Here is a 13961-nt window from a genome sequence, read left to right on the forward strand (position 1 = left end):
TAATGATGTGGACATCCTACAAAAGGGCCTCACTGAGACAGATGCCTGGTGTCAAAGCCATGGCCTCAAGCTCAATGCCAAAAAGTGCATTGTCATCCCTTTTGGTAAAAACTCTGTACCCATGAACTACCACATAGGCGGTAGTCTACTTAACACCAAAAGTGTGATGAGACCTCGGGACACAGGTGGTCAGTAGTCTCTCCTTTGATAATCACATTGCCACAGTAGTCAGGAAATCCTTCTGCATCGCACACCTCATCACAAAAGGTTTCTCATCAAGGAAAAAAAGAGGTCATTGTTCCCCTCTACTCATCACTCATTAGACCCATTATAGAGTACAATGCCCCTTTTGGTATGTACCTCACAAGACATCTACAACAACTGGAAAGGCCACAGAAATACCTCACAAAGAGGATTACTGGCCTCAAATAGATGCCCTAAGCAGACCATCTAAAAAAACTCCAGCTTTACTCTTTCGCATATCGCCTACTCAGAGGTGATCTCTGCCTAACATGCAAAGCTATGTCAAACCCAGAGCTGTTGGACATGCTCCATGTAAAGAAATCCCAATCCCTTCGAGCTACATGCTCTAGGGACCTAAACATTGTCAGCACAATAAACAGAACATGCTGGAGGGATAAATTCCTGTCCCAGAGACTTCCCATACTCTGGAACAAACTACCTATCTATATCAAACAAAGCTCCTCATTAGCACTCTTCAAGAAAAATCTTGATGATTGGATGGGAGATAGGAAATTCACCCCGGGGATCACTTCTGTGGCTCTGCTTGACAGGGGCACAGGAAAATAATTTTCTTGGATGGCAAAAGCCAGGGTACTGTTTGGCTAGGCTTATATGGGCCCTAGAGCCAATAACCTAGTACCTACCTATGAACCTATAAATCTATGTTCAGAGAAGGTAATAGCAACTTTCACATAAACTGGTTTATTTAGCAATAATTCACAACTGGGTGGGTGTCACAGGATTTACCCATGGTTGCCATGGTTTGATCATGGTGGTGAAGCCCGAGTGATTAAACAAAGTCAACCATGGGTAAAGTCTGCACCAGCAATCATAACAAAAAGAAAAAATATTTAATTACAAAAAAATCCAAAGAGGCAACCATAGACTGGATTTGCCAAGATCATGCCTTCATCAGTATAGTAGTATGCAAACAGAAATTGATATCACTCTAAATAACATGCCATACATCAAATTCAACAACAAATTTAAAGTGACCAACAATCATTAAAAAATATATAAACACGTCCATATACCCAATTTACCATAATGTTTAATGTATATAAATAATTTCAATGCCCTAACAACAAAAAATGTTTTATTAATATTCATTTAAACCAGTGTGAAACAGTGTTCCAAGCCTAATCCTCCATTGTCTTTATTGGTTAAGATTTCATGCCAACCTAATTTATTGCACATTCTATAAACTATTTTATCAATCCTAGCAAAACTGAATTTTGCTGTGAGATGTTTTTGTTTGTGTTTAATTAATGCATTATTAACTTTTTTGCAATTAATAGCAATAAGATGTTCTCCAATATATAATATGAATGATGTAGAGTGCATGAAACTAAATAAATAATCCATTCTGTATTACAAGTTATCAAATATCTAATTTGAATTAATATTCGCCAGTTGCTTCCCTCCCGTGTTTTTTTTTTTTTTTGTATGGCACAATTAGCACCCATTTTATGTTTATAAAAGCTATTTAAAATGTATAGATTGCCCCCTTCCTATAAGTAAATCTGCACACATCGGGCAAAATCAACATCAGCTGTAAAATACTTTATTAATAATTTGTTTAAACTAACCAAAATTAGAACCAGAATGTGTAGTTAAATAAAGAAGATTATTAATAAATTCTTTGATACCAACACTCTGGAGTAGATTATTGTTATTATACAATGACATTATTTAGAAAGGAAATTGCTTATCTTTTTAAATAATGCCATTGTATGAATGAACTTCAGTGTTCTTCAATTCTTCTTACTTGTAAGAGATTGTGAAGCATGTACTCTACATGTTTAAGCATACATATGCTTATGCTTGCACAGTATAGGCAGGTTTTAACAGTTTGCATTAAAACATAAAAAAAGAGGAAAAAAATCTCAGGGTAATCTATTTTTGAGTGGCTTGTACTCTTAATATATCAACCCATCTTTTTTTTTAATTAACAATTTAGTATCCAAAGGAAGAATATGGCACACTCAAGAAAATGTTTGAGTTAAGTGCTTTTGTTCTTTATTCAGAAGAACAAACATACTTAACTTTAAAATTTAGTGCTCCAAGTGTTCTGCATTTTCCCATTCTTTGTTAGTTTGTACCTTTTTTTCTCGTAGCATGCATTTTATGAGTATGCCCGCAGAGTGCTTCACTTCCCAGGCATTTGTTTCAAAGTAGCACTCATGAAGCATACTTTATAAATAGGGAAGATGTGTACTTTGTATCATTTGAGTTTAGTAGTTGTGACAAAATATCCCTGCATGGCTACCGAACTATATTCGGTGGATAGCGATGGATTTACAATGAGCACACTGACTGGGCTATCTATTCAGTTTGCATGCTCTTGAATAGTAAAAACCTGTTATTGTATAATTGTGTATATCCAATATACAATCTATCAGATAAATCAAGGTGCTTTTTTACATTGAAGCTGCCTTCATTTTTTAAATAATACCAGCTGGAGGATATTGTCAAAAACCTTGGCCAAGCTGAGATAAGCAGAATTCATAGAGTGTCCACTGCCCATAGCCTCTATATCCTTTTCAAAGAAAGAACTAGGTTTTTGAAACAAGAACTGTCCTTCACAAAACCAAATTGATTGGGGTCTGCATCAGTTAAGGTGCCTGAGTCCACAAACATGAGTTCTGCTATGATACATTCAGTGATTTTATGTATAACAATAAAACAAATATACAACATGTTGACACTATAAATTAAATTATTCCAAAAGTAGATTCAGTGAACAACTCAGAACAAAATGTAATGCACTGTCAGACTGCTGCAGTAGTAGTTTACAACTTCACTTGTGGCTGTAGGTGTGTTTAGACCTGCACTTTGCTTTAAAGGTATGATTGTGTTTTGCTCATTAAGCAAAAACAAGGTGGTATGTATCTTTTCTACAGTAATAAGAAGAATGTTACAGAGCTTAGGGCCAAATTAGCGAGGGCTTTGCTGTTGCAGTAGAGTTTGTAGTGAGCAATGTAAAAGCATAGGGAGTAAAATGTTAGAACTAATCAGTAGGAGGTGAGTACAAAGGGGGTGGAGCAGCTTAGAGCAGGGCAGAAGCTAGGACTAATTCATTTGTAAACATGGAAGCAAACCTTTGCAGTAAGGTTGCAGTGGCTGACCTCTTAAACTGGCAGCAGGCTGGACTTTTGGGTAGTATGATGTTCCTCCCTTGAATGAAAAGAAAAACAACCCTACAAAGTTTGTTTTGCAGTAGTTGGTATCTGTGTGTTTCAGGGGAGCCTGTGGTGATAAGTTGAGAGCATTTGCACTACTGAGTAGTAAGGCACTCCTTCCAAGTCTGCAGGTTTGTGGTCTGCAGATGTTTAGGTATAAGTAGCAAAAAGCTGAGTGGATAGTTTCACTTGTGTTTTGACATTGTGGAATGAAAAAGTCAGCAATGGGTCAGACTGTAGTCTGAGACATTTAAAGTGTATGCCATTTTTGTATATACCACAGTTGCCTCTTTGCCTTGTTACCTCCCCTTTCTGAGGTGTGCTGTAGTCTAATTAGAAGGTATTCTGTTAGTGTACAGCAATCAGATATTATCAGAAGGGAATAAAAGATATTATCACCATTATATAGGTGTGATTGTTAATACAACACCTATGGTGCTGGGTTCAATTCTTTAGTCAAGCTCTACTTACATTTTCATGAAGAAGTTAAAAATCAAGTGATGGTGCAAGAAGGCTGCAATAGCTACATTATTTTAGAAAAGCAAACATCATAAAACTGTCTCCCATCACGGAACATAACATTTGCTGTCAACCACAAAACAGTGATGAGTTAAGTATTCACAACTAATGACCAAGGAGAAATGTGCATGGAAAACTTTAAGAAAATATGAGGTATTCTTTAGAAAACAGAAAGTAACATGATTCATTCTGCCAGAGCATATATTAGTTGTATGGCAAAGTGATCAATGACTGAATTATTTTTTATGAGCTCAATAACAGTGGGGAGAGGATTGCTGGACTGCCACAAATGATTCTTTCTTGCATGATGGGTCACACACTCATCCTTCCTGGGGTGTTTCTATCCCAGTTCTGTGAAAGAGAACAACTTCACCAATGTCCTGTTGTAGTTCAGCTTAGCATGTGTGTGTGTGTGTGTGTGTGTGTGTGTGTGTGTGTGTGTGTGTGTCTCTCTCTCTATATAGGTAGATAGATAGATATAGACTATAGGGATCTGCTTCACTTCGCCGAAAACTCATTTTGCCGAGTTCAAATCGCCGAAAGCTCAAATCAGCGAAAACTCATTTGACCAAATCCCATTTCACCAAAAATAGTAGTGGCAGTTTATATACCCTTTTCCCTACTGTAGTGCAATCCTGGAGTAAGTATATATAGTTGGGGGGGCACAGCTCCCCACATTGGTGGGTGAGGGGGCGTATCCCCCTACCTAGTTTGGTTAAAAACTACTTGCTTACCCTCTTAACAGAAACTGGACAATATAAAACCAAGCTAAGTTGGGGGCTATACTTACTCCAGGATCGCACTACAGTGTGGAAAAGGGCCTATACACTGCCACTACTATTTTCGGTGAAATGGGATTCGGTCAAATGAGTTTTCGGTGATGTGAGCTTTCGGCAATTTGGTGAAATAAGTTTTCAGTGAAGTGAAGTATATCTATTTATATATATATATATATATATATATATATATATATATATATATATATATATATATATATGGTTCCCATTCAGAAGACTGAAACATCATAAGCCTGAAAATCAAAATCCTGAAACCAAAAGCCTGAAAATTCAGAATCCTGAAAACTCAAAATCCTGAAAGCCCAAAATCCTGAAACTCAAAATCCTGAAAACACAAATAATGCTAATATGTCACTATAAAGTCACTAATATCTACCAACTGACCCTGACCCTAACCCTAACCCTAAGGTCCGTCACTATCGCACACTCACCTGACCCGCGCCCTAACCCTAACTCACTTAAACCGCCCCTAACCCCAATATTTGTCACTGTTGCATACATGCCTAACCTGCGCCCTAACCCTAACTCACTTAAACCCCCCTAACCCTAAAATAAAACCAACCGCACACTTACCTGACCCCAACGCATGACCTAACACCACAGGGCTAACAATAGCAAAGCCACAATGACATCAGTATGTCTATTTTGTGTTTTCAGGATTTTGAGTTTCAGGATTTTGGTCTTTCAGGATTTTGGTCTTTCAGGATTTTGGTCTTTCAGGATTTTGGGCTTTCAGGATTTTGAGTTTTCAGGATTCTGAATTTTCAGGCTTTTGGTTTCAGGATTTTGATTTTCAGGCTTATGATGTTTCAGGCTTCTGAATGGGAACCATATATATATATATATATATATATATATATATATATATATATATATATATATATATATATATATATATACACAGACAGACTTGAATTTGTTTACCAATAAAAGCTGACTAGGCCATAAAATACCCCTTTTCTGTGGAGGGCTAGGGAGAAATACTTTTGATAAAATAAAGCAATTTTTTTCAGTGACCACTAAAACATTTTCAAAATGATCACAGAAAAAATTCAGTGTTAACTTAAATCTTGTATACACAAATATTACAATGCAATTTACAAATCATCATTTAGAAATGACAAAGACGGTAATTTCCTAATAACTTTGCTAATTTATTAAAATATAATTTACTTTGTCATATATACAATCTCAAAGAAAGTTAGAGATTAGTGTGTCAGAAAAGTAGAGTTTTTTTCTGAGAATTTGTGCATACTGAACACACTGTATTGATTATATAAATAAGATTTCAAGAAAGGGAAATTTGCTGTTTAACCAAGACTATAAATCCGTTTCTTTCTGGAAAAAAATATCATTATCTTCTGAGTATTATTTCTTAATTTCTAGTATTATTTTTCTTTTTTAGTTTTTAATATCGTAGATACTTTCAAGTAACTCTGCAACAGACTACCTTATTAAACAGGGTACAAGGCATTGGAATGTGTTAAGTCAGCTGGGTAATTTGTTACCCTCATGTGACTGCATGCTAACTCTGAGCTGTATAACTGCATTTGAAGTAGACATGCAGCACAAGCTATGTGATCATTCTTCTCCTGGTGAAATGCTCCTAAGTAGTAATGCCAAAAAAAAAACTGTCATATGCGTACTTACAGGGTGAATGGTAATTTTCAAGCAAAAATTAGAGTTAGTTAAACTGTCTTGTTATTTTATATTCCCATTATTGCAAATTATCTTTACTTAGCAGGATGATAAACCTATAGACCTGGAGGAATTTAAAGGTATGGAGTTGTCCAAGGGAACTGGGATTATATAATGAAAGACATACTGCAGCATAGTGAGATATCAGTGTCTTTTATATGCTTTTATGATCAACACCATCTGTGTAACCTGATCAGTAGTCATTGGACTTGTTTACTTAGTTTATTACAGCATTGTTTCATTTTTAGTGGAAAATTTATGTTCATAATAATTTGGAAATTATCTCCGTATTTTATATTAGGAGTGTCGGGAACTGTTTTGTGCATTTGACCTTTAGTCTTATCTGCTACCCTAGTTTCCAACAGTTACTATTTTCTAACATTCTTTCTTTGCAGTCTCCTGCCCAGCTGAATGGCGTGACCTTGCAAAATGACTTATCTCCTGTAGCAGATGCTCAACCACCATTTCCGGTACAGCCTGTTGCCCTACAACCCCCTGATCCTAACCCTCCCAGAGAGACCTGGGGTGGGAAGTATGAATTCCTTTTATCTTGCATTGGCTACTGTGTTGGCCTTGGTAATGTCTGGCGATTTCCTTACCTTTGCTACAGAAATGGAGGAGGTAAGTAAGCAAATGAAACAGAAATGAGTCAATTGATTTGGTATTCTGGATTTTATAATACCCACTCTGTCATATTGTATTAGTGTTAATCATAACTTCTGGAGTTGTGTAAATCCTGAAGGCAACATAAGGCATGTGCCATAACAAATGAGGTTTTCACACATTCCTATTTTATATGCCTGTCAGCTGTCCATAACATTTTTAAGTTTTCAAAATGGAATTCCCAACAAGTTTCCATTTTAAGTAATAATTTGAATTGTAATTTTAGCTCCTTTTTTGCTCAAAGTGTAGCTTAGTTCTGCTGTATTTCTGTTTGAAGTATCCTGGTTTATGAAAAAGGAGGGTCATTATGTAGTTCAGTGGGTCATGTATATTTATGTTTGAAAATTATCTGAAAGCCATTCAGGATGTTGAGTATGGCATTAAAATTTTACTAAATAAAATCAGTGTAATTATATCTGATGAGTTAAATCATGAGGTGGGCGGCCACGGTGGTGCAGCGGTTAGCATTGCCGCCTCACAGCAAGAGGTTCTCCGGTTCAATTCTCGGCTGGGGTGCCTTCTGTGCGGAGTCTACATGTCCTCCCTGTGGTCACATGGGTTTCCTCCGTGTGCTCCGGTTTCCTCCCACATCCCAAAGACATGCTGTAGGTGGATTGGACACTCTAAACTGGCTCTAGGCATGAGTGTGTGTGTATGCGTGTGCCTTCCGTGGAAGGTTGGGTGTCGGGCTGGCAACTCGACACTGTAAAACTCTGCTGCCAATCATGAACAGACAGGTGATCCACTGTGGCGACCCCTAACCGGGAAAAAGCCGAAAAAAGAAGAAGTTAAACCATGAGGCAGGATCAGGCATACAGTGTCTCTCTTATTAAGTAGTAATTGATGTGAGAGACCTCAGGAGCATGAATGATTACTCTTGTGTCTGTGCATTTTCATCTTCAGGTGAAACTTTGGTTTAGGGTGCATTCTTCCATTTTTGTTTGAAAGGTTGTTAATCCTTGTCAACAATCCTGAATGAAAATCATCTAGATGAGAGACGAGATGCAGGATAAAGTACTCGGTGATAGACAAACCACTGTGTGTGTGTGTGTGTGTGTGTGTGTGTGTGTGTGTGTGTGTGTGTGTTTCTGTATTAAAATTGACCCTAGCTTAAATATTCTCCCTCAAGGAGTATAATTAAGTCATAATAAGGGCATTTAAGTTAAGGGTGTAACCATCCCTTCAAATGTATTTTGTGTTTTGCCAGGAGCCAGCATGCCTGGACACAGCACCTCATATTATTTTTGCTCTTTTGTTGTAGTCTGCCCTTTACCTTCATGCTGTAGTAATTTTCAAATACTTTTTTGTTTTCTAATGTTTCTGAGCATTGTCTTTGTGTGACTTCCAAGTGCTGGCATGTCCTATTTGTCGTATCTTCCTCAGTGGTATTCTGCCACTTGTTGCTGTTGCTAGACCATCTACCGCACAATTGTGGTTTGTATGCGTATCCAACTTGCTGGCTGAAACAGTCACATGATAACTGCATACTTACAAAGAAAAATTGATTCTATTTGAATGAACATTTGTCCCAAAACATTACTATTTTCTGGCTTCACTATAGTCTTTCAAAAGTGTAATTTTAAATAATGAAGTTAATTTCAGATTCAGTTTTTGGTTTGCTTTTTGTGATAGTTCATATTTATCACTTGATAAAGATTTTATTAGAGTCTGCATTTTTTTTTCCAGATTGTGAGCTGATATTGCTGTAGAGGTTCCTGTTAGATATGCATGTAGTTCCCTTTGGGAAGTTTTTTTTTCCTTTTGGCTTTTTGTTTTGCTTTCTACCTCCCTGCTCAAGTCACTTCAGTTTTGTGACATGAATATATAAATCTTTCTCTTAATATGATGTGGTCCATAATTTTCCATGAAGAAGAAATGCCCAGAACCTGCCTACAGTAGGCCTCTTTGAACTTCACAGACCATAGTAGTGGATTTTCTGTGAGTGCTAATCACAGAATTTATGGGGCAAAACTGACCTTGGAGCTCATAAAATAACCCTGCATTTCTGATGGCTTGCGGTGATGCCGCTTGTATACTGTGTTTTACAGTTCATTTTGCCATAAAGAAATGGACAGTTTCACCAGCCCAACTAGCCTGGGATTCAGGCGAACAGACCTCAATGCCTAAGACATGAATGCATAATGGGGACTGTAATACAGTCACAGGGGTGTACTTAGGAAAATAAGAGGGTATACAACTGGTTTAGCTAACCTCAGCATCAAACAATGGAAGTTTAGCTGGGTAAGAACATCAATATAATGTGGTGACTAACAAAGAAGGAAATACAGAGGGAGGGAAAATGGAACTATACTATGTAAATGCAATCAGATTAAGATAGTTAAGAAAAATAGCCTCATAAAAAGTTTTTACTGCGATAGTTTATAGTAAATGGAACTTTAGTCAGTCACATGTTTAAATAAAAAAGATAAAGGAAGTGGCTGAACAACAATCATCATTCAAGAGCATTTAACTGACATTAGAAGTAAGGTCTTAAGGAATATGTAACTCATGCTAAAGTCTGTTTCACTAAGGGTCACAAATGGACCATGACTCATCTATACACAACCTGTTTAAGACCTTTATTGGAATAAAATAATTCATTTTGTATTTATTCTAAAGGCCAACAACTAAAACTGGAATCAGTTCAGGGGAGATTTATAAAACATATTCTATCATTAAAGGAACTTAATTTACTGTTTACTGTTCACTATAAATATTGTGGGACAGTAGTTATGGCATACAAAGCTTTAAATGCTGAATTATGTCAGGCAACTTTCAACCTGTCAACCCTGTTCAAATCCAATCACTCATAAGTTTAAGAATACTATTTTTGTACACATTTAAACTTTATTACTCAAAGGAGGAAATATATTACTCAACCAATTCCAAGTGTATGGCACACAGAAAACTTATCACAGCTTAGGAAAAGCCTAGCCCTTTGGATGAGGCATGAGTTTTTTAATGCTGAATTCATGGAGTTGATGTTTAATGGCCCTTGGGCTTGCTCTGGTATTTATAACTTATGAACCAGAAGCAGATGACGCCAAGCAATGCATTATGAGTGACCAAGAAGAAGTTTCTATTTAAAAAAAGTACTTAAGTTTAGACTTCGTACTGGTGAAAGCAAGAGATGGATCTCTGACTTGAAGCAGGAAAAGGAAAATTATCTGTATGGGCTGCCTGGAGACTGGTCATGTTTCTGGTGACTGCATAAAAGCTGATAAAGTTTCTTTGCCTGAGAACAGCTAGCAATTACTCAAAAGGCAATCATGCTCTAGTAATGAAGAACAAAAACATCTAATGGCACAAAACAACTGCCTCACCACCTACACTCTGACAGAATATTGCTTACAAGCAGGATTGGTTCAGAGGGTAAAGGTCATGACAGGGGAATCCAGTTGATGTCTTTGACTGAATAAACATGGAAGTAGATCATGACAAAGGCAATGAGTATGGACGTCCTTGGCTTTAACAACATTCCTGTGATACAAAAGTGGATGAGTAAAAAGGTGACCAGGTTAATAGCAGCAGGTTCTGCACTGTCTAATTGCTTTACAAATTCTTTAGGGGATAGAAGTCAGAGTGTTGTAATTCCTCATCAGTACATGGACATTATGATGTTCCATATCTACATCTAGTTCCGTCTTTTAGGCTTAAACTGGAGGAACGTAGGAACATGTTAGACAAGCAATCACTGGGACCATAAGATGATACACCTTTAAACAAACCCTTTTCAAGAACTTAAAAGTGCTTATTTCCCAAATTGAGGAGGGTCATTCATGGTAACCCTGGTATAAGTTTCTGTCTGCCCATCCAATCAACAAGACTAGACTTAAAGGTGGCTAAAGTGGTACTTTGTTTGACCTGCAGTGGTACATTATTCCATAGGCTACAAATATGTTGAGTTAAGAGCCTACCTCTCGAGTAAATCTTGTTTATTATTGGTATAGTTCTAGGTCCGTTGTGTAGGTATTTGAAGAACCACTGGTTTTGCAAAGAAATAGGTGGTCAAATAGTACTGGGTAGTTCTCTGATTTTTTACTTTGTTCAAGGACCTTGCTTATTCTGCACTTCTACTTCCACAAGTAGAATTACTTGTAAAAGCTGTTTGTATTTTAAATCCTGCTAGGCCAGTCTTGTAGTTTAATTCACAGTTGTGGCAGAACTGCATCCCCGCACTACCGGATTTGTGCCTTAATTATTTATTACTGCCTTTTTTCTGTAAACAGTGTTACTCGTAAAGTTTTGCATAATCTGGTGCCTTAAACTGTAGAAGATGTTCAATGGTGAGATAATTGTCTCTGCTCCAGTTTGTGCTTCAGTGCTCTTATATTTTGCTTATCATTTACCTGCTTGCATTCTGTGTCTGCCCCATCACCCACTAACATATTAAACTAAAGTTTCTGAAAGAGCTCCAATAATGCCTTTATTTGACTGGATAGCTCTCTAGCTAATTCCTTTTTCCAGTAGAGAGCTCCTCCCACCCAGTGTCTGTTATCCAAAACTTGGAGAGGTGTGGAACTGTGAGTAGCCAGCTTTTCAAAAAAAAAAGGAGAGAGAATTCAATTATTTTAATTATTTCAATCCTGCTTAAATATTTAAGTGCACTTATAGTGACCTGTGTAGCAATACCACTTTGTACTTTTCTGCTCTGTTCTGATTGTATCTTTTAGTTTGTTCTGAGGTTTAGTTATTCTGCACTTTTATTTCCACAAAAGAATTACTTGCAAAAGCTATGTTTATATTTTAAACCCTGCTGGGCCAAAGTGTTGTAGTTTAATTCACAGCTATGGCAGAGCTGAGTACTTCTACTACCAGATTTGTGCTTTAATCATTTATTACTGCATTTTCCCCATAAACAGTTACTGGTACACTTTGGTATAGTCTAGTGCCTTAAGCTGCAGTAGAAGTTCAACAGTGAGAGAATTGTCTCTGCTCCAGTTTCTGCTTCAATGCTCTTATATTCTGCTTATCATTTACCTGTTTGCATTCTGTGTCTATCCCATCCCTCACTAACACATTAAGCTAATGTTTCTGAAAGAGCTCCAATATTGCCTTTATTTGATTGATAGCCTCTGTAGCTAGCCTGCTTGTTCCTTGAAAAATTTTCCCAACCATCCTACCCTTCTGCTGTTGTTTTATAAAACTGTGACTCTGCCATCCACCCCTTATGATTATCTGATTTCCAAAGTCCCTCCCTCCCCTCTTTTTTGCTACTGACTGCTACACAAGCTATTTATGTACTCTTCCCACCTATTGTTTTCCATAGACCCATGATACTGAGTGCCCACACGGCAAACCAGTATGGTTTTGAGTAAACCTCCTTTGCAACATACTATCTCGTGCTCATTTCTTGGAGCTCAGCAAAGCTTGTAGTTCTAGTCTGCATTCCAGAAGTGTTTTAATTGTATCCAGTGCCACCCAGGGAAAGTTAAGTGTTTTGCTAAATTGCACTTGTTATTTTCGGTGATCGCTTTTGTTTCCTGCTTTTATGTGTGCATTTCACTGAATTTTTTGTAAAGAAAATGCACTTCTTCTCACAGTTACTGTCTTGAAATCACCTTCATCAAGGGGTTTCCATCTAGTTGTTTAACTGATTTGTGTTAACATTGCACTTGTGGGTATCTTCTACCGTGTTTTTCCATCAAGAGGATTGGGTTTATTCATCTTGTGGAAGGAGGTGTTTGCCCCGTCTGTCTGAGTTGGGAACTACACAAAAGGACTTATAGTGTAGTAATTTTATTGGCCAGAGGGCTCATTATTTAGTTTTCTGTTTTGCTATAAATTTTGCACATTTGTATGGGTTTCCAATGCCCTGTACAGTAGCAAACACCTAGAAAGCAAATTACTTTCTAGAATGATCCATAAAACTGTAAGCTGTTAAGCCGCAATATTGTGCAAATAACTTGTGTGCCAACAAGCTTAGAGCAGCTAGTTAGGCCTCAAGTAACAGTAGAATTTATTGTTGTTTAGCTTAATCTTCCCCAGTGAAGCAACCTTATTAGTCTTCACAAACAGAGCAGCCTTAATTGTCTTCTAACCTCAATATACCACCCACATGTAGCTTATAAATCAAAGGACTCAAAATTATTGGTATGCAATTTTCTAACTTCTCTGTAGCCAGTTTGGAGGATACGGCATCTTGAGACAATGCAGCACTTCTCTCATGTTTACTGACAACCACTTAATCCTTAAAGAATCAGACACAGTATGAGAGAGTTGTACTTACACAATGACACGGGAGGCTGAACTCTCACAGATAAGTCCACATCAGGTTGTCAAAACCACACACACAACACCCACCTCATATAGTATGCAACACACATAAACTAATATATGCTGAAGCAATTAAAAGCACTCTTCCTAAACAACAAAGATCACTTAGACCATCCACTGCCAAACCTATGCCTTGGCAAGCTCTAAGCCACTCAAAACAAAATACCTAACACCATACATACTGTTACTCTTAGTGGAGCCCCAAGCACTAAGCCACTATGGCAAGCAAACTTACTTTCGAGGACTTGCACCATAGGGGACTCCATTGTAAGATATACTGATGCCCCTCTTACCAAGTTGAACAAGAAGAATATAACTGTTACTGCTTATCTGGAGCCAGGATCTGCCAAATCACACATGTACTTAAGTCATCACACCACAGGTACCATTATGCTTCCATCATAGTCCATGTAGGTGTAAATGGCCTGATAAGTACCTCCCTGCCCTATATGAAGAGACGCATTATGGAGCTTTCAGACTATGTGTCTCACGCTGGTGTTAGCCTGGCATTAAGCAACATATTACCATCACCGTGGATTATACCACAATATGAGCCAATGATTGATTTCAACAACTGGCTGTC

The 13961-nt window shown here is 37.4% G+C and overlaps 1 protein-coding gene across 1 annotated transcript in view; it reads left to right on the plus strand.

Annotated features, from left to right (window-relative positions):
* LOC122803429 (sodium-dependent proline transporter-like) overlaps nt 1–13961 on the plus strand; it is a 906432-nt gene that overhangs the window by 266750 nt on the left and 625721 nt on the right. The window contains exon 2 of the mRNA XM_044073039.1: nt 6835–7060. Coding sequence (XP_043928974.1) covers nt 6835–7060 — 226 coding nt within the window. The remainder of the gene's footprint in view (nt 1–6834; nt 7061–13961) is intronic.

The sequence above is a fragment of the Protopterus annectens genome, chromosome 5.part1, assembly GCF_019279795.1.
Source record: "Protopterus annectens isolate FY-2018-M chromosome 5.part1, PAN1.0, whole genome shotgun sequence".
In the NCBI taxonomy this organism is placed as follows: Eukaryota; Metazoa; Chordata; order Ceratodontiformes; family Protopteridae; genus Protopterus; species Protopterus annectens.